Below are 26,903 nucleotides of genomic sequence, written 5' to 3'. Positions count from 1 at the left end.
ATCTCTCTCTCTCTCTCTCTCTTATGGAGTTCTTAGTGTGGTTTAATCCGCCCTCATTATGTTACTTAATCATTGTCTATCACCATGATCAATCCCATTTTAGGATTGTTAACATGCTATCAGAGCTTGGGTGGGCTCTTGGTGATGGTGATTATTTATGTATAGATTTCTTGCAAGGTTGCATCCGTACGTACTGTACGGATCGATCCGCACCGTACGGAACGTACTGTACGGATCCGTACGCGTACGGATCCATCCGTACGTTTATTTTTTTAAAAAAACCCCCTTTTTGACCTTTCGCCGTGCGATTTTGGCCTTGTTTTGGATTTTCGCCTGTTTCGCCCAGCCGCCAGCGCTCTGTTTCGCTCCGTCTCTGCACACTGTGCACAGGTAAGTCACACGCTCTCTCGCTCATGGCCTTGGTCCCTCATGATTCATCTCGTACTGTACTCTCTCTCTCTCTCTCTCTCTCTCTCTCTCTCTCTCTGCCAATGTACTACTGTCTACATGATTAATCTCGTCCCTCTCTCACTCCCTCCCGAGTCCGGGGTCCCTCTCCCTCTCTCTCTCTCTCTCTCTCTCTCTCTCTCTTTCCTCCTTTGGAGTATGCTCTACGCTCTCCCTCTCTCTCTCTCTCTCTCTTTCTTCCTTTGGAGTATGTACTCTGCTCTAAGCTCTCTCTCTCTCTTTGTTTGTGTCACAGAGCTTCCAGGATCCAATATGCCGAAGCCATGCAACCCCTACTGGCAGGAGCACACGAATGTCATCCGTGTTATTAATACGCCGACCCAAGCTGGTTCTGGCACGCGTAGATGGCAGTGCAAGTATTGCAACTTCGAGCTCACGAGCACAATTTCTCGTGTCGTGATACACTTGACAGGTATTGGCACCACCGGCAATTGTGGTGGGTGCAAGCAGGTGCCGCAGGATATCAGAGACAAGCTCATTGCTGAGAATTCATCAACAGCAAAGGGTTCAAAGAAGGTAAGGGGCAGCCAGCACACTCAAGATGCACTTCATGATGCGCTTGTGGGGGAGATGGGTGATTCTTCCACACAGGATAGCCAGTCTACAGGGGGCAGAAAGAGGGCCCGTGTCATGCAGGAGGGTGATGAGGATGATGATGCACATGTGCTGAGACAGAGTACTTTGCCTTCACGTGTGTCATCTCTTTCGTGGGTGAAAGAGAGACAAAAAGTGGCTGAGATGGAGATTGCAAGCACTCTTGTGGAGTGCAACATCTCCTTCAATGTACTGAGGACTGATCAATGGAAGAGAATGGTGAGGGCCATAGCAGAGGTTGGCCACACAGACTCGTGGTCCGGGGTGGAGTATAACAAAATGCGTACCACGATGCTTGAAGAGCAGAAAGCCTTGATAGACAAGGCATTGGTACCTGTCAAGGCAGGATGGCAGTCTTTTGGGTGCACCATCATATCTGATGGCTGGAGTGATATGCGTAGACGACACATTATCAATATTTTGGTGTCCTCATGTCTTGGCACATACTTCTTGCGGGCTGTGGATGCAGGAAAGGCAGGAGAATCCATCAGTGCTGAGTTTATTTATCACCACATCAGACAGGCAATTTTGGATGTTGGGCCAGAGAATGTGGTCCAAGTGGTGACAGACAATGCTTCAAATTGCAAGCGTATGGGTGAATTGGTCGAGGCAGAGTTTCCTCGCATTGCTTGGACTCCTTGTGCTGCACATTGCTTGGACCTGCTGATGGAGGATATTGGAAAGTTGCCATGGGTGCAACCTAATGTTGCAGATGCCATGAAGATTACTACATTTTTCCGAAAAAAACATCAGGCTTTGGCCATCTTCAGGAGCCATAGTGCACTTGATATGGTGCGACCCTCGAAGACCAGGTTTTCTTATATGTTCTTGGTCTTGCAGAGGCTTTTTAGATTGCGGGACCCACTACTACAGACTGTGGTGGACCCGAAATGGAGGTTTATGCACCATGCACAGACAGAGGCCACTAGATACATTCAGCGGAAAGTGCTTGACGAGGCCTTTTGGACAGAGGTACAGAGCTTGACAGTGGCATTGCAGCCTATCCATGTCCTCCTCCGAATCACAGATATGGAGGGCTCTACTCTTGGACTGGTCTATCATCTCTTCATGGAGATGAAGCGCCATATTGCCACCTGTACGACATTGACGGAGTCTCAGTGAGTGTACACTTGGATATTGTTCTTGGTTGATTATATTAATATTAAATAATATGCACATTGCAACAATGAACAATATGTTTAAAGTTATATTATATAATGACTGTTGGAATGTTGGCTTGTCAATTTGTAGCCGTGGTGACATCCTGGCTATTGTAGAGCGGCGATGGACATTTATGAGCCGTCCCATTCATGGGATGGCTGCATTGCTTCATCCCTTCTACAAGAAGCCAGAGCTGTTTAGTGAGAGCACTCTGCTCACGCAGAAAGACCAGTACATCAACATAATGTACGACGAGGATGAGCAACTTGAGGTTGATGCAGAGATGGTGAGTTTTATGAACAATCTAGGACCATCCTTTGCTAGAGCGGTGATTTTGAGAGAGGAGGCGACGAAATTTCCTCTCACGTGGTGGCAGAGCTATGGGAGACAAGGTCTTCCAAAGCTGACTCATCTTGCTCTCCGAATCCTCTCGCAGGTACTCTTGACTCTTTCACAATTGCATCCATCTTTAAAGTTTCAAGTTTGATTCATTAAGGGTTTTGAGTCTTGACTCCGAAATCGTATCGTGATTCGTGATCGTAGGATTGTTCTGCTGGTGCTTGTGAGCGCAATTGGAGTGCCTACTCCTTGGTTCACACGAAGATCCGCAATCGACTTAGTACCGCTCAGCTGGAGCGATTAGTGTATTGCCGAGCTAACATGAAGCTCGTGCGAGATTATCATGCTTTGGGGGCACCCAAGCAGGTATATTTAAGTTTTAACTGTCGTACGTCTTTTGACACATTTCAATATAAGTCATTTCTTGTGGTTCTGACTTGTCGGATTTTGCTTTTCCACAGGCAGATCCGACCCATGTGAAGATGGTGCCAACCTCTACTGAGGGCGACGTGGAGCAGCGTGTCAGAGACGAGCAAGCAGATATTATACGACTCCTTCATAGAGAGTTGGAGAGCATCGATCGTCGTGTCACAAGGTCACGCGCACGGGCTTTGGCGATACCTGTGCGTGAGGAGGCTGCAGAGTCAGAGAGCGCTAGACGGAGGAGCATTCGTCGGGGGAAGCTGCCTGTTCGTACGCAGCGGACTCGGGCGAATGAGGCTGTCACTCTCATTCATACTCAGAGTGAGCCAGGAGATGATGATGTAGCACATGGATCTCATGATACATCTTTCACATCATCACATGTGCCCATGATGGCAGAGCCTGAGTATGACGACGAGGGCAATGTCTTGACAGATGGGGACTTGCTCTCTTCTGGTGCATCGTCATCATCATCATCTGATGAGGAGTTTTGACTCTTAGATCATGTTTCATTGTGGAGTCTAGACTCTGGACTAGCCCTTATGGGCCTTTTGAGGACATTTCTATGATGTAGTGTTGCAGCTTGCTATGTAGTATGTGCATTGTATTCAGTTTGTTTTGAATCTTGATGCATTTGCAGCCTTTTGACATGGATGAGAGTCGAGACTTTTGTTGTGTGCACTGTGAACACTGATTCATCAGTTTATATAGAGCTAACTTCTAAGAGTGGTGATTGGTGATTAAAGATTGATCTCTGTCATCTGATTGAAAAATGGTTTTGGTATCTGATGTTTGATTTCTGAAGTAACAAGTTTTACAACATGCGGCAAGGGTTTTGTGATTACTAATCAAATGCGTATTAGCAAAGACCTTATTAGATTGTCTTATAGGTCTCTCTCACAATTTAAAATGTATTTGGATCTTTTTATGTTTACTTTGATATGAAATGCCATATAGATTGATATTTTTTACAATGGTACGTATTTTTACGTACACAAAAATTTTATCTGTACGGAACAACGTACAAATACGTACCGTACATTACGTACAGTACGTACACATCAACCTTGATTTCTTGGTTATGAGTTCTTTGATTAAGCATTATTTTCAGTTATTATGAAGAAAAAAATTATGCACACTCATATTATCATTTGGATTTGCATTTGTGAGGATTTGAGAGGATTTTTGCAACATGGAAAGCCTGCTCATCATCATGGAAGCTGAAAATGGAGATTTCAGCATTATGAAGGCTATGGAGTCTTCATCAAACATCAAAGAAGCTGCCCAAGAGAGTTGCAAATGGAGTTTTGCAACAAAGAGAAGATTTGCATCAGATGCAAATGGAGTTGGAGATGGAGATTTCTGTCATCAAGAAGCTGCCAACAAAGTTTTGTGAAGGTAAAAGTGTGATTTTGCCTCAAGTTTTTGTTATTGGAGCATGGAAGAATGCTCAAGTGTGAAGGGTTGCTTGATGGGATGGAAGAATCCCAAGGTTCTTTGCTTGCAAGCAAAGAGTGGAGGAGGTGTGTGCTTGTTAAGTGATGGCAAGCTGTGATGGGCTGGTTTATAGCGCAGAATGGAGCATGGTTGAAGGGCATTGCTCATGGAGTTCGCTCATGGAAGATGGGCGATGATGGTGGAAGTCATGGGGCTTTCACAAAAGCATTTGGCACCATGGGCTTCTTGCAACAAGAAGCTTGTTTGAAGCACCCTTCAAGATTTCCACATGCAACAAACAAGACATGCACATCAGAGCTGATTGGGAGCTCATAGTAGTGGCCCATTGGTGGTCACATTGAACTACTATAGAGATGTTGCAGCAAAGAAAATCAATATCAAATGGGGAACTTGGACTTAGAATGGCAAAGAGCTAGCATAGCCAAGTTCTTGTAGTGTGGAGGCAAAGAATTTGTAGCAAAAGCAAAGGTACAGATAAATTGGAAGCCATTGTTGCATATGAGACAAAACAACAGCAGCCAAGGAAAGAAGAGCTACACAAGTCGAGGCAGCAAAGAGAAGAGCCAGGCTTGAAAGTTATGGCTATTGAGCTCGAGAAGCACACAAAGGAAGAGAGACACGTGGACAACAAAGGAAAAGAAATGAGCGAACACTGTAGCGCGTGGGATCCAGGCTTGACACTCAGCAAACAAAGCTAGCACCACACCTCCAGGCAGACATCATGCAGCCACCAACAGTCGCTCGTTGCAGAGCACAAGGCAAAAAGAGCGCACCCAAACAGTCGCTGGCAGAAGCCCCAAATCACCCAGGAAAGGCGACAAGAGCTTACAGTCGCTCGCAGTCAAAAATTAAGGAAGCAAACCTCACTTGGAGCAGCGAGCTTAGAATGTAGATATGGAGAAAGCAAAACCATCATGGGAAAATGAATCTGAGAAGAGTGTAGCTACAGAAAACATAGAGAGGTAGCACGCAAGAGACGTGCAGCGGGTGAAGAAGAAGATGGCTGTAGTGCTGCGCGGCGCGCAGAAGAGGGACCCGTGTGGTCTGTATTGCACTGCGCGTTGCAGCCTTCTTCTAGCCTTGTTCATAAACAACAAAAAATGAGGCATTATTTCTCTCTAGATGTGTTCACACACGCAAGGTTGGAAGTGCCCTAAATAATCAGGCCAAATATTGGTCTACCAATGTGAAGACGTGGATGCTTTCCATATGTGGGTCCCCTGTCCGGTTGCGACCAAAATAGAGATAAAAATTGTCATGTTTTATTTTCAACCACAGCCTATGAGGGTAACTGTACCCGAGCCTGTGTGCTCAAAACGAGCATTTTTTTGTAATCATCCATGGTATGAGGGTCGCCCTGCCCGAGCTCACCTAGAAGCTCGAAATGGTTGTTGCGTGATGATGTGTGCATGAGCGATGCACGTGTGAGGTCCATGCGCATGGGTTGGTTCCCACCCGAACTTCTATGTTCAAATCGGATTCACTGGTTCCGCTGTGAGCGAGTCGGCTCAAAAAGGACTTGGTGTCTAAGATGGTAGACATGCGCACACATGTTTGGTTGATGGACACTCCAATGTATCATTGAGAGGGAGTGTTGAGAGGTAGCGATTGCGGTTGTGCAATGCTACATTGAGATGGGTGATGGGTGAGTTGTGGAACACCTCGATTAACAGGGGGTGTTGAGAGATGTAATCGCGGTGTTGTGTGTATGTGGGAAAGCACCCTAAAGGTGCAAGATATTGTGGCAAGATAGGAATGCCACATGTAATATTGAATGGTGTGTGAGTGTTGACCAAAAGAGTGGAAAAGGAGTTGCCACATGGATGATGATGTGTAAAGTGGGATAAGGCTAGAAAGCCTATATCATTGTATGGTTCACTTGAGATATGCAATAGTCTTAAGAGATCAAGTGTTGAGTGTGCAATCTCTCTCTCAATCTCTCATGGAGTTTTTAGTGTGGTTTAATCCACCTTAATTATGTTGCTTAATCATTGTCTATCATCATGATCAATCCCATTTTAGGATTGTTAACAATCTGTACTCCACCCTCCTCTCCTCTATGGATCTGAGTTCAGTACGGCGGGTGGCAGCCAACTGATCCTCGATCCACGGGCTATCTAGGGCACTCTCCTAAAGTCACTATAGAGAAGCTAGGCCTTGGCAGATGCTCTTCTTCTGCTCGTGGAATCCAACCAATCTGCTCTATGTTGCCTCCTGCACTACATTGCTAATCTCACCTAGGCGTGCATCCAACGTGCCTGCAGCAGATCCTGAGAGAAAATCCAGCCCTCCCAAAACTCTATCTTGCTGCATATCTTGGAGTCTTGGTGAGGTTGTTCGGGATTCAAAGCTCAAGTGTTTGTCCTGCCGCCGCCAGGGATCCTTGAGAGATAGAATAACTGATGCGTGATTGGAGAGTAGTGCTTGCCAAAATACCCATCATGCCACCATGACAGCAAGCTGACTCATCCACATAGAACCTATTTAGTTTGGAGAGGTTGGGGCCGGTGCTCCTCCTATCACATCTTGAGAAGCACAGACTCTAGGGGCTACATCCAAACTTTGGTAAATGCCAAGGGTCCTGACCCATAAGAGCCAGGATCAACTCCTCCCAAGTAGAGTACTCTATGCGATAAATTGTAGCCATGCATGCAATCTAGAAAGTGACTCTGCCTGCAGCGTTCGGCACATAAATACTCCTCTCCAATCCTGATGGTCACCCACTAATCTCAACCAATGTCAATGGTGCCTCAACCAACTATTACCGGCAATGGTTGCTCACTCACAGAAATACAAACTCCCCCCTTGTCCCAAAGGGCCCAAAAGAGAGGGACCATAAAGTCACTTCTGCCCGGTAGGATCTTCTTGTGTGGATCTTGCCCTCCATGCTGTGCCACTCTATTGGAGCTAGGGAATAAGCATAATCAGGGTTCCACCTACAAATCTATAGGAGGGGGGGAAGGGGTACTGCTAAGATATGAAGGAACACAAAAAGCAGCACCTCTAAGCTGGAGGACACCACATCCCCATCCTGATCTCTGTGGCCCAAGCCTCCCAACTCCTTTCGAGCCAAGGGCCAAAGATGGGTAAGCACATCGGTGATGTGCAAATCATGCAAATGATGAGAGAGCTTGATTGCCTGCCCTTGGATGGCGGTAGACACTAACTCCGTATCCCATTCCATCCTCGGTGCTGCACTCAAGGTTAAGTGGTGTGTGTAATTAAAGTGGTAATTTCAATTATGGGTGCATGAGTTCACATTGGCTCCATAGGCTCAATGGAAGACAAAAGGCCCACTTGGTGGAGGGAGAGTCCTCACTGGAGAGGCAGCGATGGTCATCTCTACCAACTCCAAAAAACGATGAATTAGGCAACAGACTCAACTCCTCGGTTGCCTCTGCTCCAGGTTTGGCATGGCCAGAGGGCAACGAGAATGCTCCGGAGAGGCGAAAGAGGGAGGGGTGGGGTGGGGGGACTCCAAAGGAGTCGGATCAAAGGAAGCTACTGAGGGGGGAGTTGAAACTGAAGGTTGGGGAGGGGGGGGGTGGGGGGAAAGGGGTGGGAAAAGGATGAGGGGAGGAATCCGCGTATGAGGGAGGGGAAGGATGGGGATGCAAGGAAGGGCCCGCCAAAGGCTTGGGAGGGCCAGAGGGCCCCACGAGAATCTGGGAACCTGGAGAGGGATCTCGGCAAGTTAACGGCCTCCAAAAGGTGGGACGGGAGGTGGGTTCCTCGAGGTCGCGCGGGGGGGGGGGGGGGGGGGGGGCGCGGGGATTGCTGAGATAAATGCTCAAAACGGTTCTCTGGCAAAACCGTATCCTCCTCTGCCCTACTAGTCTGGCACGCCTAGCGGCGCTCCTCTGCTCTAGAAGTTGGCTAACGGCTCCGTCTCGGGCCAACGGTTTGCCACTCTGTTGCATCAGTGGTGGTCGCCATGGGGGGGGCAGTGCACAAGAGAAGGGGAGAGGAGGGAGAGTGCAGCTAGCGGAAAACCCATAAAACAAGGGGCAATGGGGTAGGAGAAGGGCAGGAGGTGGGAAGGAAGAAAACGCCCACGGGGCAGTGCGCACGAAAAGGGGAAGGGAGGAAGAGGATGCAGGTGGGCAGACAGGCAAAGAGAAGAAAGGTGGGGGCAGCACGAAGGTGGATAGGGGAGAGAGCCCAGTTCGCGAAACCGGGGGGGGGGGGGGGGGGGGGGGGGGGGGGCTGGGGGCTCGGGCTCACGCTCTTGATTGCAATTTAGCGAGATGATTTCTATTTTTTCTGTCTTGTTTCATGGCAAGTGTGAGTGTCCCTACTCTTAGACCTCAATGGGAGGCTTATGGGATCACCCTTGACATTCAGAGAGCTTTATGGCGGAGGTTGTAGCACTCATACAAGGAAACGAAGATTTTCTCTTCTTTGGTTTTCTCTACATTGTGGTCTTGCCACCAACCAATGGAGATTGGTCGTTGGTGCTAGCCCAGCTTGCTCGAGATGCGGAGGAGCTGTAGAGATGGTCTACCATTGCTTATGGGAGTGCAAGGAGGCACAAATTCCAAAGTGGTGGGTTGCGATGGAGGTGGAAATGGATGCCATTAACAGAAATCACACATGGGAACTTATTCCCCGTCCTTCTCATAGGAAGGTTATTGGTGTCAAATGGACTTAGAAAATGAAGTTTCTTGCCGATGGTTCACTTGACAAATATAAAGCCCGCTTAGTGGCTAAGGGCTATGCCCAAAAGGAAGGCAAGGACTTCTCAAAGATTTTTGCTCCCGCCGCCAAGTATACCACCATTTGCACTGTTCTTGCTATTGCTGCTCACTTCTCTTGGCCCATCTTTTAGATGAATATCAAGTCCGCCTTTCTCAACGGGGACCTTCAAGAGAAAATATATGTTGAACAACCCCCTGGCTTCGTCCGCAATGGTTTCGAGGACCATGTTTATCTTTTGCAAAAATCTCTTTATGGCCTTAAACAGGCTCCCAGGGTGTCACATGCACTTTGCACTCAGTGCATGGTGACAAACTGGCTCATCATCAGCAGTGCAACATTTGTACATTATTAGAACGCAGTAGGATGATATTTGTCTTATGTCGTGTCCCCATTGTACATCGTGAGTCCAGGATAAGTCAGGCACAAGCTACGTAGGTCATTCCTCAGCCTTAGCGGGTCAGTCAGTCAGTCATATCCCTTAACCCACTTGGAGAGAATCATTCATGCATGTACAGTTAGTAGAAGCCTTAGGGTTTGCATCAGAAAGCACTCTGCATTTTGCATAATGTGCATTCATATGTCTGTGCATCATTTAGAACAGCCCAGAAGCCTTAGGGAATTTACTAGGATTTATCTGGTATTTTTTTCATATTTTATGGTATTTATTTAGCATTTATTGTCATTTATAAATATAAACTTTATTAAATAAATGACCAGCCAACTTGACCAGCCTCTAGTTAGTATAAATAGGCTTTGCATAGGGCTTAGACATTCATTTAGTCTTCAGAAGCTAGGCACCCTTCATCCTCAGCCTTAGGAGCATCCCCGCCTTCAGCCCTAGACTAATCCAACACCATTGGAGCTTCTGCGTTTGCTTCTCCAGCCTTGAGGCGTAGCCATTCAACACTTCCACAGGTCCCAAAACAGCATATATCTCTGCGTTTTTGCATACATCACAGCCGCCTGCAGTTCAGTTCAGTCCAGCCCTGTGTTTACAGTTCCACAGCAGTCATACAGTCTGCATTTCAGTCCAGCATCAGTTCTACAACAGTATTCAGCCCTACAGCAGTGCCTCCGCCTTCTGTGCATCATCCATACATGCTACAGTCATCTGGTGAAGGTAACATATCATTCATAATCATTTACAGCATAGTCACATAGCTTAGAACAGTCCACCGCAGTTCTTTCTCAGCCTCAGGTGTGCAGCCCTTCCTCATGCCCTTGGGAAGAGTGCATAGGCTCGAGATCAGCTCATTGAGGTGTTTCTACAGCCGTGTACAGTTCAGCCAGGCTTCCGATCCTCCGAGATCTTGCGTTTGGCTTATCTACAGTCCACAGTCATTCTCTCTAAAGTAATAAAGCAAATACTATCTCGTTATCAAGATAGGGGGCCCTTCAGTGGGTAATTTGGGACCCAATCTGGTGTACAGTTCTCATATATCTCTCTCTCATCTCTTTAAAGTTTGAAGTATTAAAGTGGATTGCTAAACTCACGAAACTCAAGATACAGAAGACGTTGTGAGCATTTGTGTAACTCTGAGTTCGGCTTGTAACTACCCTTAGAAAGGATTTACCTTTGCCTCTTTATTGACTAGAAACAAAAGCATGATCTGCTCCACGCATGACAAATCTATTTTGCCTGGTTGCTCTTTTTGCAAGAGCAACTCCTCAAACTTCAAGGCATTTGGATTGCCTTTCATCATGAGTCTGATGGTAGAAGCAAAACTTTGATACGAGTCAGGCAATACATTCAAGACAGTAGGCACCAATGAACTGTGAAGATATACTTCATCAACACTGGCCAACTGCTCCTTAAAATCGTTGATTTTTGTAAGGAAACTGTCCATGGAGTCCCTCTCATTCATATGCTTTGACTCTAATTACTTGCGTAGATAAGAATGACGTGCTTCATTACGTATTTGGTACAATGACGCAAGTGCATCCGAAGCATGTTTAATAGTCCCGCATGATCGAATGCGTAGAAGATATGCTATCCTGTGGTAACGTACCATGTGAAACTGAATCTATGTCTGGAGAGGTGTCTTCTGCATCATTTTAATCAAAGGAACCAAGATGTTTCTCAGTACCAACCACAACATTCCATAGCCCTTTGGCTAGGATTACATGCCGCATCATATAGGACCATAATGGCTAGTTGGTCCTTTCAAGCTTATCCTCAGCGGATAACATCCAAAATACATCACTGTTTGCCATTTTTTATAATACCCAACCAAGTAATCATGCAACCTGCAAGTGCTAGATGATCCTTTGATGAAACCAAAGTGACTGCTAATAAGGCCATTGACAATGAAAACTTGCAAGGTGTATAAAAGAAATGCAGAGTAAAGTGAGTAGACATTGTACTCGTAAGATGTAGAGATCGTTGTCACTAAAGTGTAGCTGGTAGACAAGATCCCATGTGATGAGTGTGTCTGATGATGCTTTCACATGTATCTACACACGCGTCTGTAGTAGATCTCACAATACTACTCTAGAATGTGATGAAGAGCAGTGCAAATCTAGTCCCCAAAGCAGTCTGCAGAAACCCGAAAAAAAAACCGCGTGAACAACTCCCAAAATGTGTCCGAAACAAAAATCTGACCGCAATACTACAGTACAAAGTACTACACACCTCACAGTCCTCTTCCTTCTCCCAGAGAGGCTTCTTGATCCGATTCAAGAAGACAGGCAACTCGAGATGAACGGTAGATAGCAACAACAGGGACAAGGAGCGTATGCTCTGATACCAAATGTTGGAAATAGGGTTACAGGAATGCGCACACACACACAATGGAGAAGCTCCAAAAAGCACACAATGAGATTATAGATAGATAATGAATATGTGATGTACAAAGATGATAAGTATACCCCAAGATGGGTATATACTAGCACGGGGAAAAAACCTCATAAAGAGGCAAAAAGTATCCCGGCTGGTTCTAGTGTGTTCACACACATCACTACCAAATATGGCTACAAATTAAATCACAACTGGATGCATGTACAGATATACATGTTTGGCATTTTGACAGTGGTGCTAGTAAGCACATTACTTCTCATCGGAGTTTATTCTTATCACTTTAATCTGCTCCGTAGGGAAACATTGTTACATGTGCAAACAACTCCTCATATCAAGTAAAAGAAGTTGGTAAAATTGTTCTCACTGCTACAAATATTGAAACAATCACACTCTGAGATGTATTATATGTACCAAGGATCAAGAAGAACTTGTTATTTGTCTCTACCATTACGACGGCGGCTTAGTGGTTCAGTTTGTGGATGACAGATGTATTGTTCATGATCGCAGTGATGGCAATACAATTGTTGCTTCTAGTACTTTGTCTCATGGCCTTTACAGGCTCGATGCATATGAAAGACAAAAGCACATTGTATGTATAGTCTCTGCCACAAAGACAATGGATGATGCCAAGCTGTGGCATGCACGCTTTGGTCACTTTAACTTTGGCAGTTTGCTACGTTTGTATAAGCATGACATGGCATCAGAGCTGCCACATCTTGAAGCCCCTATCAAACATGTTTGTGAGGGATGTATACTTGGAGAAATGTAGCGGGCATCATTTCCCAAAGATGGTTTAGTTAAAGCTATCCAAAACTTGCAGCTTATACTTGGAGAAATGTAGCGGGCATCATTTCCCAAAGATGGTTTAGTTAAAGCTATCCAAAACTTGCAGCTTATACATAGTGATCTATGTGGTCCTATGTGAACACCATCTATTGAGAGCTACCTCTATTTTGCCACATTCCTTGATGATTATTCATAGTCACAAGGGACGAGGACGGGGACGGGGACGGGGACGAGATGGGGGACAGGGGACGGGGACGGGGACGGGGACGAGATGGGGGACGGGGACGAGATGGGGGACAGCCATAAGTAGGGAATGGGAACGGGGGAGGAAACGACACTCAAAAAATACTTTTTTTAAAAGTTTTTCTACTCTACACTTATTCTACTTTGAAAGTACATCAAAATGAGCACAAATTTACACTAAAATGGTAAGCTTTCGAGTCATATTAACAAAATACGCAAATCAAAGAGTCAAGAGTCAGGACTAAGCCTTAAGGAGGCAGAATACATGGAAGGACTCAAATGAGTCAATGACAAAAAGTGCTAAAGCCTAGAGGCTAGAGGCTAGAGCTAAGTAGTAAGGCCTATGAATCATGATCCATGAATAATCATCCACGTGAAGTGCTCGCCTCATGGTCATGGGTAGCTTGTGCCAAAGGAGCATCAAGCTCATCCTCACTCACATGCTACTGCTGCACCTCATCCTCTTGTTGCTCTTCTTGTTGACTCATCTCCCACTTGGTGAAGAGATCTGCCTTCTTGGTCATGCTCTTGCAAAGCATTCACAAGTTCGCGTTGACGAAGACAAGGTCATTGGCACGCTCTACCCCGAGTCGATTCCTCTTCCTAGAGGCAGTGTGGCTGTAGGTGCTCCAAAGTTGCTCCAATCAAGAGGAGCTGACGGCCTGCCTAAGTATGCGGATGGCCAGCTCCTGTAGCTCCGGTCCATCCAAACCAAGTCCTCCCACCATAGAGCAACACCAACTTTGGAACGGTCGATTTGTGCATCATGACAGTATAGGAGCCATGAAATGACATGTACATGGAAAGTTGGTCCTTGATCTGGCGCCTAACCGATGCATCAGGCACAAGTCGGTCCAAGATGATCCTCCATCTAGCGTTCACCTCCTAGTCGCTCTCCTGCTTGTTGCCTTGGAATTCTGGGTCCACTACATAAGTTGTTGTATGCAATGGAGAGTAGTAGGAATTCCATCTTCCTAGACACAAGGCATGGATCTCCTCGTATTTGTCTTCGTTAGGAACGAAGTCTTTCGACTTCTCTATCATGCGATCCATGGCCTCGTAGACCTTGCCTATGCATGGTTGCATAGCGTCTACAATCCTCAATAGGTGGGCATGCCCATGGCCGAGAACCGCCTCCATGAGCGGATGGGGTGTAGTTAACCTCGTCCCACCATGTCCATCCCGTCGTCGTTCAACGGGAAGTCCCGGCACGTGAGGAGGATGCCATGGTTAAGGATGGCTTGAGCCTTGAGCCTTGAGCCTTGAGAGAGAGAGAGAGAGAGAGAGAGAGAGGCTTGAGCCTTGAGGGAGAGAGACTAGAGACTAGATTCTAGAGTGCTTGTGTGAGAGTCTAGAGGCTTGGAAGTTGGAAGACTCAAGAGGCTTGAGAGAGAGGTGAGAGAGAGAGAGTCTAGATACTAGAGAGTAGAGCCTTGTGTGAGGCTTGGAACTTGGAAGTTAGAAGAAGCTCGAGGGAGAGAGACTAGAGAGAGTAGATACACTCATAGAGTGTGGCTTGCCGCTTGAAGCTTGAGGCTTGAGGCTTGAGCAATGAGCAAACTTGCAAAGTGCCAAAGACTCAAGAATCAAGAGACTAGAGAGAGAGAGAGTTGCTCGAAGGGGGGTGTGTGTGCTTGTAGCCTTGTTGCCTTGTTCTTATATAGATATTAGATAGGTAAGAGAGAGGCAAGGGCCAAGCCTCAAAGGCCAAGGCAAGAGAGAGGCAAGGGCCAAGGCCCAAGCCTGAAGGACCAAGGCCCAAGCCTCAAAGGCCAAGGCCCAAGGGGCAAGAGGGAAAGGTGTCCCCAAACGGCCACCCAAACAGCCAGAAATGGGCAACAAAACGACCGTTGCAGGGCGCAATGGCTCCTTGCCGTCCCCTCACAGTTCCATCTTCCACAACGTTCCCTGGCCAGCAGCTGTTCCCGTCCGCCGTCCCTTGTGAGGGACGCCTCCAGGGGAACGTCTGACTGTCCCCTTCCGTCCCCGTTTCGGACGCGTCTCGAGACGATGTCCCAAGCTTCCGTCCCTTTCGTCCCCTGTGACTATGTGATTATTCCACACATACCTGGGTATGTCCATTATAACAGAAATTAGAGGTTTTAAGCACTGTCGCTATGGTTGAGAATATTTTTTGCATGTAAGATTGGTTTCCAGTGTACTAATCAAGAGGTAAAGTATATGTCTAAAGAGTTTCATGCATACATGGCTAATCATGGAATAAAACACCAATGCACAGTGCCCTATACACCTCAGCAACATGGTGTAGCTGAACGCAAAAACAAGACTCTCATGGAGATGGCACGTTGTATGGTCAAAAGTGAAGAGTCACCTCATGCTTTCTGGCTAGAAGTAGTCATGTGTGCAATATATGTTTTGAACAGGTGTCCTACAAAGGCTTTACATACAATTACGCCTTTTGAAGCTTGGAATAATAGACAGCTCTCTATAATTCACTTACATACTTTTGGTTGTTTTGCTTATGTACTTATGCCTAAGCAAATTGTAGTAAGCTTAACGATAAGGCTGTTAAATGTATTTTTGTGGAGTATAGCTTAAAAAGTAAAGGTTACCGTCTCTATCATCTTGCTACCAAGCGGATTCTTGTGAGTAGAGATGTTGTATTTGTGGAAGATGCAATTCAGTCCTTGCTTTCGTGTAAAAACAACAAAATGTATGTTCGCAGGACATTCGACACTCTCCTTCCATTGTTCAATGCAAGACACATTGATGTAGAGCATTTGGGTGCTCACAGCAATGCTAAAAATCAACCCATAGATGTTAAAAATAAGCATGTTTTTCAGTCCATAGATCAATCTATTGATGAGGCAAATGTAGATGATGCAGTTGATAAGGAAAGAAGGTAAATTGAGGAGTCAAAAAGTATGCCAAAATATCTAGTGCAAACACTACGTGATAGCAAATTGAACACTCCTTTGCCTAGCAAAACACGTGCAGGTTCTCATCACGCATCTCATGTTGACAGGTCATGCTCTTATTACCAGTTCATGTAATGAAAAGGAACCTGTCTCCTTTGATGAAGCAAAGGAATTAGAACAATGGATAAGTGCTCTGCAATCTAAATATGATGCTTTACTCAAAAATGGTACTTGAAGTTGTCTGATTTGTCCCATGGCAAGAAGGGCATTGGCAGGAAATGGTTTACAGGCTTAAATGTTAAGCTGACGGTAGTGTCGAGTGATACAAAGCAAGGCTTGTTGCAAAGGATTATGCACAGGAAAAAGGCATTGACTATGGTGAGACCTTTGCACCCACATGTCGTATGATTACCATGCGGAGTATCATTGCATTAGCAATACATAAAGGTTGGAATGTATGTCAATTGGATATCGAAACTACTTTTTTGAATGGAGATGTGTATAAGGAGATCTATGTATCTCAACCTCGTGGTTTTATTCAGAAAGGTCAGGAATTAAAAGTATGCAGATTGAAAAAAGCTTTGTATGGTCTTAAGCAGACTCCCAAAGCATGGTATGAGAATATACATACATACTTGGTTGCACAAGGTTTTTGCGACAATCGTACTAACAATACCCTCTACATTAAGAGAACTAAAGATGATTTTTTGGTCATCATGCTATAGTTGATAGCATGCTATTCACAAACCTTAATGATGATCATATTTCAGCTTTTATAGATGATTTACAAAAATCGTTTGAAATGTCAGATCTTGGCCCGTTGCACTATTATTTGGACATTAAGTTTCGGCAACGTAATGATGGCATTGTTATGTTACAGACACAATACATATAGGCATTGTTGAAGAGATTCAATCTTGGAGACTGCAAACCTGTTGTTGCGGAACCTGGTTTGTGACTTAGTTTTGAAGATGTAGGTGACCCTTTTGATGCCGGCCTGTATCAAGAAACTGTTTGATGCCTTATCTTCTTATGTAACACCAGGCTTGACGTATGGGATCTCAGTATTGAGCAGATTTATGCATAGCCTAGGCACAAAGCATTGACAGTGTGTCAAACAGGTGTTTCGTTACCTAAAGGACACCAAGCACTTTGGGTTGTTTTATCCCAAGGGGGGTAAATCACAGCAGCATGCATTTACATACTCACACTAGATTGGATGCTACGACACACGAGTGTCCACTAGTGGTTTTTGCTTTTGCCTTGGTGATTCATGGATATCATGGCTTAGCAAGAAGCAACCCACTATGGCCACTTCTAGCTGTGAAGCTGAGTACAAGGCAGCATTTACAGCTACAGTTGAGTGTGTTTGGCTCAGACGCCTTATTGCTAATTTGGGTATTGGCGAGTCCTTAGCCACTACCATATTTACTGATAGTCAGAGCATTATGGCAGTTACGAGGAATCCAATTTTTCATGCTTGCACAAAGCATAACGAGGTGCATTATCATTATATCAGGGAGAGATGCTTGCCAGGGGGGATCAGCTTGGCTTATGTGCCAACACATGACAATATGGCAGATTTATTCACGAAGGCTCTCCCACGAGAGAAGTTTGAAGATTTTTCGCAAAGCTTTGAACTTACTTCCATTTGGTGATTATTCTGGGCTCCCTCTCATAGTCCAAAGAGTCTGATACATCTCTGTACTTTTAGTGCCAGCTCACCCCTTGCTCACATCATCACTCCCATGGGGGGATTTGTAGCCATATTTGGTAGTGATGTGTGTGAACACACTAGGACTTTTTTCCTCTTTAGAAGGTTTTTTCCCCCATGCTAGTATATACTCATCTTGGGATATACTTATCATCTTTGTACAGCACACATTCATTACCTATCTATCATCTTTGTGTGCTCCCTTGAGGTTCTCCATTGTGTGTGTGTGTGTGTGTGTGTGCGTGCGCGTGTCCTATTTTCAATGTGTGGTCATGATCTCGAGGGCAGGGCTAGCATCACACATTGTGGGTGATGATATGTTTATGCCTATCTACCTTCTTGGGGATGATTTGGATGCATTTCATGAGGATTGAGTAGAGAATCATGAGCACACCAAATGTGCCAGGCTGCTCTGCTACTGCAAATCTCCCATCGCTAGCACGAGCCTGGTCGCCACACTTGCTGGTGGGGCTGTGACTGGTACTACTGCAATATGATGGTGGTGGACATAAAGGGCAAGTCCTCCCCCATCCTCCTCGTAAGTCCTAACCACTCTAGCCTCGGTGGCCCAAGTGACGGTAGATCAAGTGATGATCCAGGTAGATGCCTTGTCCATAGTGAAGATGTAGAGAATCCGTTGCCAAATCTGCTAAGCCTTCGGTTAATTCCAAAGCTGAGAGTCCTGGGGGTGGCCGCACCTTAGGCCGACCTCCGACTACCGACCAAGTACCAACCGCCAGACTTCCTCGGGTGAAAGTTGTCCCAAAGCCTCTTCCAAAAATCTGAAAGGAAACGTTGTTGATAGGCCCTAAGACTGCCAATGTGCTGCTGTTGTCGGTGTGCCATCTATCTCTGGCATCTGGATCGTGCGGTCGAGCCGCGCTATATATGGAAAGAAAGGGGCAGCCAGAGTCTCCACCCGATCTGTGGGATCATGCCAAGTCCACTCTCCAGGGTCCCACTTCAACCGTGTGAGAGGTCAGCACTCCCAAATCCATAACCGCCAAAATCTCTCCCTCGCCACCTTGGCCGGTGCTGGATCTATGTGCCATGCATGTGCTCGAAAACCAATCACCCTCACCCTCTGCAAGGTGCAGCCTCTGAAATCCTCCAAGGGGTGATCTAATCTCTCTAATCTGCCTTGTAATCCAATAGAAAAAGTGAGCGGACCACTATCCTCATCTGCTCCATGGACCGCCATGAGGAAAGCATGTCTGGTGAACACGTCTAGCCACACTGGGGGGGGTCGACTGTGAAGAGCAGTTAATCACTCTTGAGGAATAGCTGAGTCGATGTCGATGTTGAGCCTGTCTCTACCTCGGATCGCTGTCATGCCTCTCTCCTGCTCCTCTTGAGGTAACTGCCTGTGTGCAATCCAATCTCCAAGAGACCTGGTTGGTCCCATGCTTAAGGCACCCTAGGATATGTGCGGTCGGGCCCCTAGCATGTGGCCACTGGGTAAACGGATCAAGGGGGTTCCAGATCAAAGGCTGCCGAAGCTGCTCCTCTGAGGCCACTAGAACAATCTGTCTGAGCGCTGGCCTGAGATGATCCCAAGCACGAAGTAGATTTGTTGCGAATGTGTCTCAAAGGTAGGACTGAAACCACGGGCTCGCATCTCTGTGAAGATCCATCTAGTACTCTGCGGCCACGGGCCTCCAAGGCTCGGAGTGCGGGCTGAAATCCGGGCCAAGAGGAAATCCTTCCAAGGTTCACCACCGGGTAGGAGTCCTCAGACAATCAACTTGCCCAGCAGGGCACAACTCTGTATAGGTGGATCCATGAGGCTAAGCCCCCCTCTGCTACGTGGTTGAACTCTTCATGCCACCTTGGCCCTGGTTGGCCTCCCCTCCCATCACTTCCGGCCCACAAGAAGTTCCGGATCAAATGCTGTACCTGGCCAATACAAGCTTGAGAAAAGACCTAGTAGAGATGATGTACCACATGGTGGCAAGCAGTACCTGGTTTGCCACCACCACTCTGCCTGCTAGGGATAGCCTCGCCGAGCTCTAGTATAAAAGCTTCTTCCAAATACCTTGAAGAAAGCAGTACCTGGTTCGCCACCACCACTTTGCTTGCTAGGGATAGCCTCGCCAAGCTCTAGTATAAAAGCTTCTTCCGAATACTCAGAAGAAGCGGAGCGAGGTGTTGCTCGGGAGAGATCTCAATGCCAACCTTGCAACCGAGGTAGTAGACTGGTGTGCCCCTCGGGATCCACTGGAAAGCCTCAACTGGTCACCAAGTCGGGGCGGGTGCAGACCCTACCAAAAACCACGCGACTTGTGCCAGTTGATCTGCGCTCCTGATGCTTGGTAGAAATTCTCGATCGCCTCCACGAATCTCTGGAGATTCCCAACATCTCCTGCAAGGTAAGCTACTGTGTCATTTGCAAACTCTGGGTCCAACAGCTCCTACGTGCGGAGGGAAAGGCGCAATCCCAGAAGTCTAGTCTCTTGGGCAGAGAGGAAACTACTTATAGCCTCGGTGACAAATAGAAAGAAATACGGTGCCAGAGGACAGCCTTGTGGAACCGAGTAGGAAAGGGGGAATTTGTTGCCTCGGGTTCCCTGAATGAGAACTTGGCTGTGTGATGCTGAGTTAAGTCCTGAGACTCCACAAATCCACTCCATGGGGAATCCCATCTGGCTTATTGTGCCCTCTAGAAACCTCCAATCCACCCTGTCATAAGCTTTCTCAAAGTCTAGGAGTAGCACAATGAGGTCCTGCTGTCGCATCTTGGCCGAAGCTGTCACCTCCCAAAAGGTAAAGATGTTGTCCAGAATGCTTTGATCTTGAACAAAACTAGTCCTGGTGTCATGGATCAAGTCTGGGAGAGATATCAATGCAAACCTCGCAACCGAGGTATCGGACTGGAGTGCCCCTCAGGATCCCCTGGAAAGCCTCAAGTGGTCGCCAAGTGGGGGCGGGTGCTGAGCCTACCCAAAAACCACATGACTTGTGCCAGTTGATCCGTGCTCCTGATGCATGACAAAAAATCTCTATCGCCTCCGCGAATCTCTGGAGATTCCCAACATCTCCAGCAAGGTAGGTTGTTGTGCTGTCTGCAAACTCTGAGTCTAGCAGCTCCTCTTGGGTGCGGAGGGGAAGGCGCGATCCTTGAAGTCCGGTCTCCTGGGCGGAGAGAAAAACTACTCATGGACTCAGCGACAAATAGAAAGAGGTACGATGCCAGAGGACAGCCTTGTCGAACGGAGCGAAAGGGGGGAATCTATCACCTCGGGCTCCCTGAATGAGAACCTGGGTGTGACAGGTTGAATAAAGTCGTGAGATTCCACGAATCTACTCCATGGCAATCCCATCCGGCTCATAGTGCCCTCCAGAAAGTTCCAATCCACACTGTCATAAGCTTTTTCAAAGTCTAGGAGTAGCACAATGAGGTCTTGCTGTCGCATCCTGGCCCAAGCTGTCGCCCACCAGAAGGTAAAGATGTTGTCCATAATGCTCCGATCCTGAACAAAACGAGTTTGAGTGTCGCAGGTCAAGTTTGGGAGAGAAGGCTGAAGTCGCATGCTGATAGCCTTGGCCAAAATCTTGCAGGCCGTCCCCAGAAGGGTGATGGGTCTCCACTGCCGGATCTCCAATCTATCACCACCCTCCTTGGGGATCAAATGTATCAAGCCCTTTTGGAGCCTGTCTAGCATGGCATCTGTGAACATAATCTCATGGAAGGCAACGCGAAGGCACCTTCCATGAGGTCCTAATGTCGAAGAAAGAAAGAAACAAGAAGCCCATCCACCCACCACGGGCATTTGCCCTTTGGGTAATGCGTTCATGGCCTCCGCTAGCTCATCTGAAGTGAAAGGGGTCGATAAGAAAAACTGAAGGGAGGGGGGAACCACTTCTCTTGTGTGACTCTCTCGTGCGCATCCATCATCGGAGGGGGATAATGGGGCACCAATGAGAAGAGATCGGAAGAAATCTATGGCGATGGCTCTCACATGTGGGGGATCAGAAGCTATAGCTCCATCTTGGCCACGTAGCATGTGAATACCGTCTCTCCTCCTATGTGGGCCGGCTATCTCAAAGAAGTCTCCAGTAACTCTGCCACCAGCTTGAGTCTAGAATGAAGCCCTGGCATGGTATCTGTACTCCACCCTCCTCTCCTCAATGGACCGAATCTCCGTGCGGGTGGTAGCGATCTGACTCTCAATCCTCGGGCTGTCTGGGGAACTCCCCTGAAGACGCTGTGAAGAGGCTAGGCCCCTCCTCAGACTCCTCTCGTGCTCCTGAAATCCCTGCAATCTACTTTGGGCTGCCTCCTGTAAGAAAATACTGATCTTCCCAAGGTTATCATCCAAAGTGCACGCTCCAAAGCCTGAGGAAAAGTCCAGTCTTGCCCATATCTGCTCAATCCGGCTACTAATCTCGGGGTTATGAATGAGGCTGTCTGGAATCGTGGAGCTCGCATGTTTGTCATGTCTGCTGGTTATCTTGACACTAAGTTTACGAGTCACTTGCGGCAAGAGGTATTCAAAAAATTGAATATATAGCTGAGTATGAGTTCAGCAAATCATCTAGAATCAGATGGCTAGACGGAGAGAGTTAATTAGATGTTTGAGGATATGCTTTGAGCTTGTGTCTCTAGGAGAGTGTGATTAGAAGATTACCTTCTGCATGTGGAGTTTCCATAAATTAGTGCAAAGCATGCATATGTGAAGTTTGAATTTATGCATGGACATCAACCTAGAGCTCTGTGGGTAGTCAATTCAGAAAACTTCAAGGTGCAAAACAGTTTTGTGTTGCTTGCAAGAGCAAGAGGAAATGTTGTAGTTTGCTAAGGAAAGTCTTCATATGTTATCTCAGGATAGAGCTAAGTTTTATGCAAAGAAAATGCCGGGTGGAGACACACACGATAACAAAAACAAAGAAAATAATAAAATAAAATAAAGGGAGTGACGAGAAAGAAGGGGGGGAGGCGGCTAAGAAAGGGAAAAGCGCGCGCGCGCAGGGGGGGGTGGGGGGGGTGTGGGTGCGGGGGGGAAGTGAATGGAGCAGAGGAGGCAGCAACTAATCAACGAAAGGGGCAGCAAGCTAGGGGCGGCAGCAGCAGCCCTGCGCAAGGGGAGGTGGAAGAGATGGGCGCACAGCAGGCTAGCAGGCTTGGGGGGGGCCTTAGTGCTTGCTGTGGATGACTACCATGAGGTTATAAATTGCACTTTCTTTTAAGGTAAATTTGGGCATGTTTCTGGATTCATATAGGTATATCTTTATGCCATATAAGCGGACGTGCAAATTTCACATTGTGAAGTTTTCGTCCAAGTTGTAGCCAGTTGATATTGTGTTAATTCTTTGTATCTTTAGTCCGTATCAACTACCTTTTTGTTGTAATAATTTTGTCTATTTGTTATGATCCTTAGTGGCATCTCCAGAGCTCTGACAAAAACTTAGTACATAGACCTTTGTATGAATGTATGCTCTTATGTCTATGTGTGCGCGTGGGGTGTGTGTGTGTGTAAGCATATATTGATACCAAGTCTACACCCACTATCGGGCACTGGGGGATGTCGTAGTATCTAGTCCATACTATGGATGATGGAGTTGATGGTTTATTGTCTTGTGGATGATTACCATGAGGTTATAAATTGCATGTTCTTATAAGGTGAATTTGGGCATGTTCCTAGATTCATCTAGGTATATGCCGTAGCCTCCTCAATTATAGCCTCAAGGGTAAAGATATGATCCAGTGTCTAATAGTTCTTTCTAAAGCATGCATTTCCTTGTGCTTTTTGCCTCTACCTCTTTGCCAAAGTGCCAATCTTTGCCTCCAATACAGCCCAATAGATCTTCTTGTAGAAATTGCTATTTAGCAATAGAAAAGGTTTGTGTGTGTGATGTTCAAGACATTAAGAGAAGTTCAATAGTGGCTTCATATTTGAGAGAGAAGATTTCCGTACCCAATGTTCAAGACACAAGGAAAAAGATACTTCTCAAATGAGAACAACTTTTCTTCTATCCAGAATGGATTCTCATGGTTTGTATGTGTGATCCTTAAGAAAGGAGGAAAAAGATACTTTTCAAATGTCATGGTAGAGCTTGCATTGGATATTAAGGTGTCCAATGAACATTGATCTTGGTCAAGAAGACTTTCTATTGGCTTACAATTTAAAGTTCTGTCAAACATTATGTTTGAGAGTGTCAACAATGCCAATTCAATAAGATGAAACTAAGCTAAGATGGACTATTGCATCCATACGATTGTTGTTTTGCATCCATTGGAGATTCCTAGAAATAACTGGAAAAGTACCTCCATAAACTTAATTGTCGGGTTAGTCAGGACCTACAAAGGGCATGATGCCATTTGGGTGCCTAACTAAGGTTGAAAAGTTTATTTGGCTGAAAAGCACAGTAATGGCTCCACAACTAGTCTAGTTGTTTGTAGAAACGTTATCTAGTTTGAATGGGCTGCTAGAGAACCATTCTGGTGATCTTGACACTAAGTTTACGAGTCACTTGCGGCAAGAGGTATTCAAAAAATTGAATATATAGCTGAGTATGAGTTTAGCAAATCATCTAGAATCAGATGGCTAGACGGAGAGAATTAATTAGATGTTTGAGGATATGCTTTGAGATTGTGTCTCTAGGAGAGTGTGATTAGAAGATTACCTTCTGCATGTTGAGTTTCCATAAATTAGTGCAAAGCATGCATCTGTGAAGTTGAATTTATGCATGGACATCAACCTAGAGCTCTGTGGGTAGTCAATTTAGAAAACTTCAAGGTGCAAACAGTTTTGTGTTGCTTGCAAGAGCAAGAGGAAATGTTGCAGTTTGCTAAGGAAAGTCTTCGTATGTTATCTCTTGATAGAGCTAAGTTTTATGCAAAGAAAATGCTTACCTTCAAGGTTTTAGTTTCGTTAAATGGTTTATCTTAGAACCCCAACAGTTTTTCCGGTTATGAAAACTGGAAAAGTTTTAAAGAAAGCTTGCAAACTCAGAATCACAAGCTTTCTCTATAGTGTGGCAAAAGTTGCTGCACAGAGGGCTCTTAGTGGGATGGCAGGTTGCCTAGTTTTTTAACAAGAAGAATGTTAACTTCTCCTTGACCAAGCTAGACAAACAAGAAAAAGGGGGTGACACAATCACAATCTCCTAGAACATGCTGGGAGAGGCTCTAGAGGATTGTTGGAAGTGTCAGCAGCTGCCACATCTGCGTCTTCCTCCAATGATGTGAGCATAGTTGTGCTGGTTTATTCCATATGGAGTTTGTGTGTGAAAATATATATATAATATAAAAAGGTTTAAGGGCCTGTTATCCCTCTACCACCCTTTACGGGTGTGTGGTGCTCATGGGATCAGAGGAGGGGGGGGGGGGGGGGGGGGGCGCCCTTTCCGCCATGTCTGAGGTGGTTCTGCGGGACGTGCACAGCCTGGACCAGCAGTGGTATCAGAGCTTGGTTGAGGCTGCTGTGTGCTGTGTGCTGGTTGCTTCCGTGCTCCTCTGGTGGTTGGTGCCGAAAGCATGTACCCATGTGTGGACAAGTTGCTGGATGTTAAGGTTTAACTGCCTTCTGCATAGTGTCGGGTAGCATCACTCCTGTCGCCGTGTATCTTTGAGCCCAGTGTCATAAGAGCCTCTGGGTATCACCAGCAGCTGCCGTCGAGGGGGGTGTTCGAAGTGTCAGCAGCTGCCACATCTGCCTCTTCCTCCATTGATGTGAGCATAGTTGCACTGGTTTATCCCATATGCTGATCCAGTTCGTGTGTGAATATATATATATATATATATATAAAATCTGCCACATCTGCCTCTTCCTCCATTGATGTGAGCATAGTTGCACTGGTTTATCCCATATGCTGATCCAGTTCGTGTGTGAATATATATATATATAAGAGTCTAAGGTCCCTCTCATCCCTCCACCACCCTTAACAGGTGTGGTGGAGCATTTGGGGGGGCCTTCCGCCGTGTCTGAGGCGGCTCTGTGGGACCTGCTGCGCAGCCTGGGCCAACAGGATGCTGTAGTGTTTTTAATGAAGAAAGAGACAGAGTAGCAAGTGTGCAAGGTGGAGATAAAGGAGGCTTTTCGAAAAATGAAAAAACAAACCTATTTGTGCTTATTTATTTCAGGAATATAGAAATCAGAGGTTTAGAATTTGGTGTTTGAGTGAGATTGTGCAAGACTGAGACAATAATTTGGTAGCTTAAGCATGAAAATTTGTCCCATGATAGTGGACGGTCTACCTATACATGTAAGGCATTCACTCACTCTTGGATGCTAATGATGTGGGTGGGCAGGTTATAAGATGAAGACTAAGCTATGCAGTTTGTGAAGGAAGGTTGCATTTTTGTTTTTATTGAGTCTAGAAAGTAACCTGAACTGTATGCCTTCACACTCAAAAGTGCGTGCATGCATGTTTGAAATATATAGCTATATACATACACACAGGTTGATAAGATGGTAATGCACGATATAAAATTTGTTGAACTAGTCAGGATGTGTTTTAAAGTGCCTTGGTTTTTTATTTTTGTATGTGTGAGAGAGCTTAACGCTCTATTAGTAGATGATAGTCAAACTACATTGTATTGAATAAGCCATATGCTACCTACTTAGCTTCAAACTTTAGTTTGTGGCAGTGCAGTCTTTAATCAATTAAATGTCTCCTCTATTAAACACTAGTTGCATAGTAAGGATTTGTATTGGTGGGAAAAGTCAACTGTTGTTTGGGATTTTGTAGGTATTTGTGGAGAGGCAGTCACAAGTTTTCAATTGCCCGTCACAAGCATCACCAGAACTTATATGAAGAAGCGGATGCAAACAAACGAAGGAAACGATATGCTCGGCCACTCATTGACAAACAAATGCAGATATATCTTCATGAAGGCATGCAACCATGGAGTACCAATAAGCTTCCTCTCCTCAGTGGTAAGAACTATCCTGCCTGATGAGCCTTTCTTGGACATACAACCTATATAGGTTCATGCTGTTCTTGTGGTACAAATACTGGAATCCTACTGTACAGTGTAATCAATGCACCCTTGAACCTCTTTTTTCCGGGAAAGAGATTTTTCTATTGGTTACCAAGCAAAACAGTCATAATGGCTAATCACAAACTCCGCTCCACACAGGGAAGAAGCAAGAGACACGAAACAGAAAAAAGGGAGGATGCTCCTCTCCTCCGGCTGGCCGCTCTAGGAGGAGAAGTCTATCTCATACAATGGGGGGAAGGGGAAACAACCACACAGGTGGTCTATAGTGCCAATTTGGCTCACCACCAGTGTCAAAGTGACAAAGGGACTGTACGCCAAATCCTTACGAAGCCTCGCGGTGGCGCTTCCGCATGTAGTCAAAGCCACCTTGAAGCTTCCCCCACCGTCAAGACAGATGCT

The 26,903-nt window shown here is 46.0% G+C and overlaps 2 protein-coding genes across 2 annotated transcripts in view; both read left to right on the top strand.

Annotated features, from left to right (window-relative positions):
* The window catches only part of LOC147604428 (Sept9 (DUF616)), a 134,513-nt gene that overhangs the window by 94,805 nt on the left and 12,805 nt on the right, over nucleotides 1-26,903 (top strand). The window contains exon 5 of the mRNA XM_086795691.1: nucleotides 26,252-26,439. Coding sequence (XP_086651817.1) covers nucleotides 26,252-26,439 — 188 coding nt within the window. The remainder of the gene's footprint in view (nucleotides 1-26,251; nucleotides 26,440-26,903) is intronic.
* Nucleotides 328-4,074, top strand: LOC147604429 (uncharacterized). Its single transcript, XM_086795690.1, has 4 exons — nucleotides 328-2,180; nucleotides 2,314-2,659; nucleotides 2,767-2,928; nucleotides 3,024-4,074. The coding sequence occupies exons 1-4, from the start codon at nucleotides 430-432 to the stop codon at nucleotides 3,477-3,479; spliced, it is 2,715 nt and encodes a 904-aa protein (XP_086651816.1). The 5' UTR covers nucleotides 328-429; the 3' UTR covers nucleotides 3,480-4,074.

Source organism: Cibotium barometz, chromosome 62 (assembly GCF_041138505.1).
Source record: "Cibotium barometz isolate CiBa-2024 chromosome 62, ASM4113850v1, whole genome shotgun sequence".
In the NCBI taxonomy this organism is placed as follows: Eukaryota; Viridiplantae; Streptophyta; class Polypodiopsida; order Cyatheales; family Cibotiaceae; genus Cibotium; species Cibotium barometz.
Note: the sequence above shows the minus strand (reverse complement) of the source record. Positions and strands in the feature narration are given on the sequence as shown.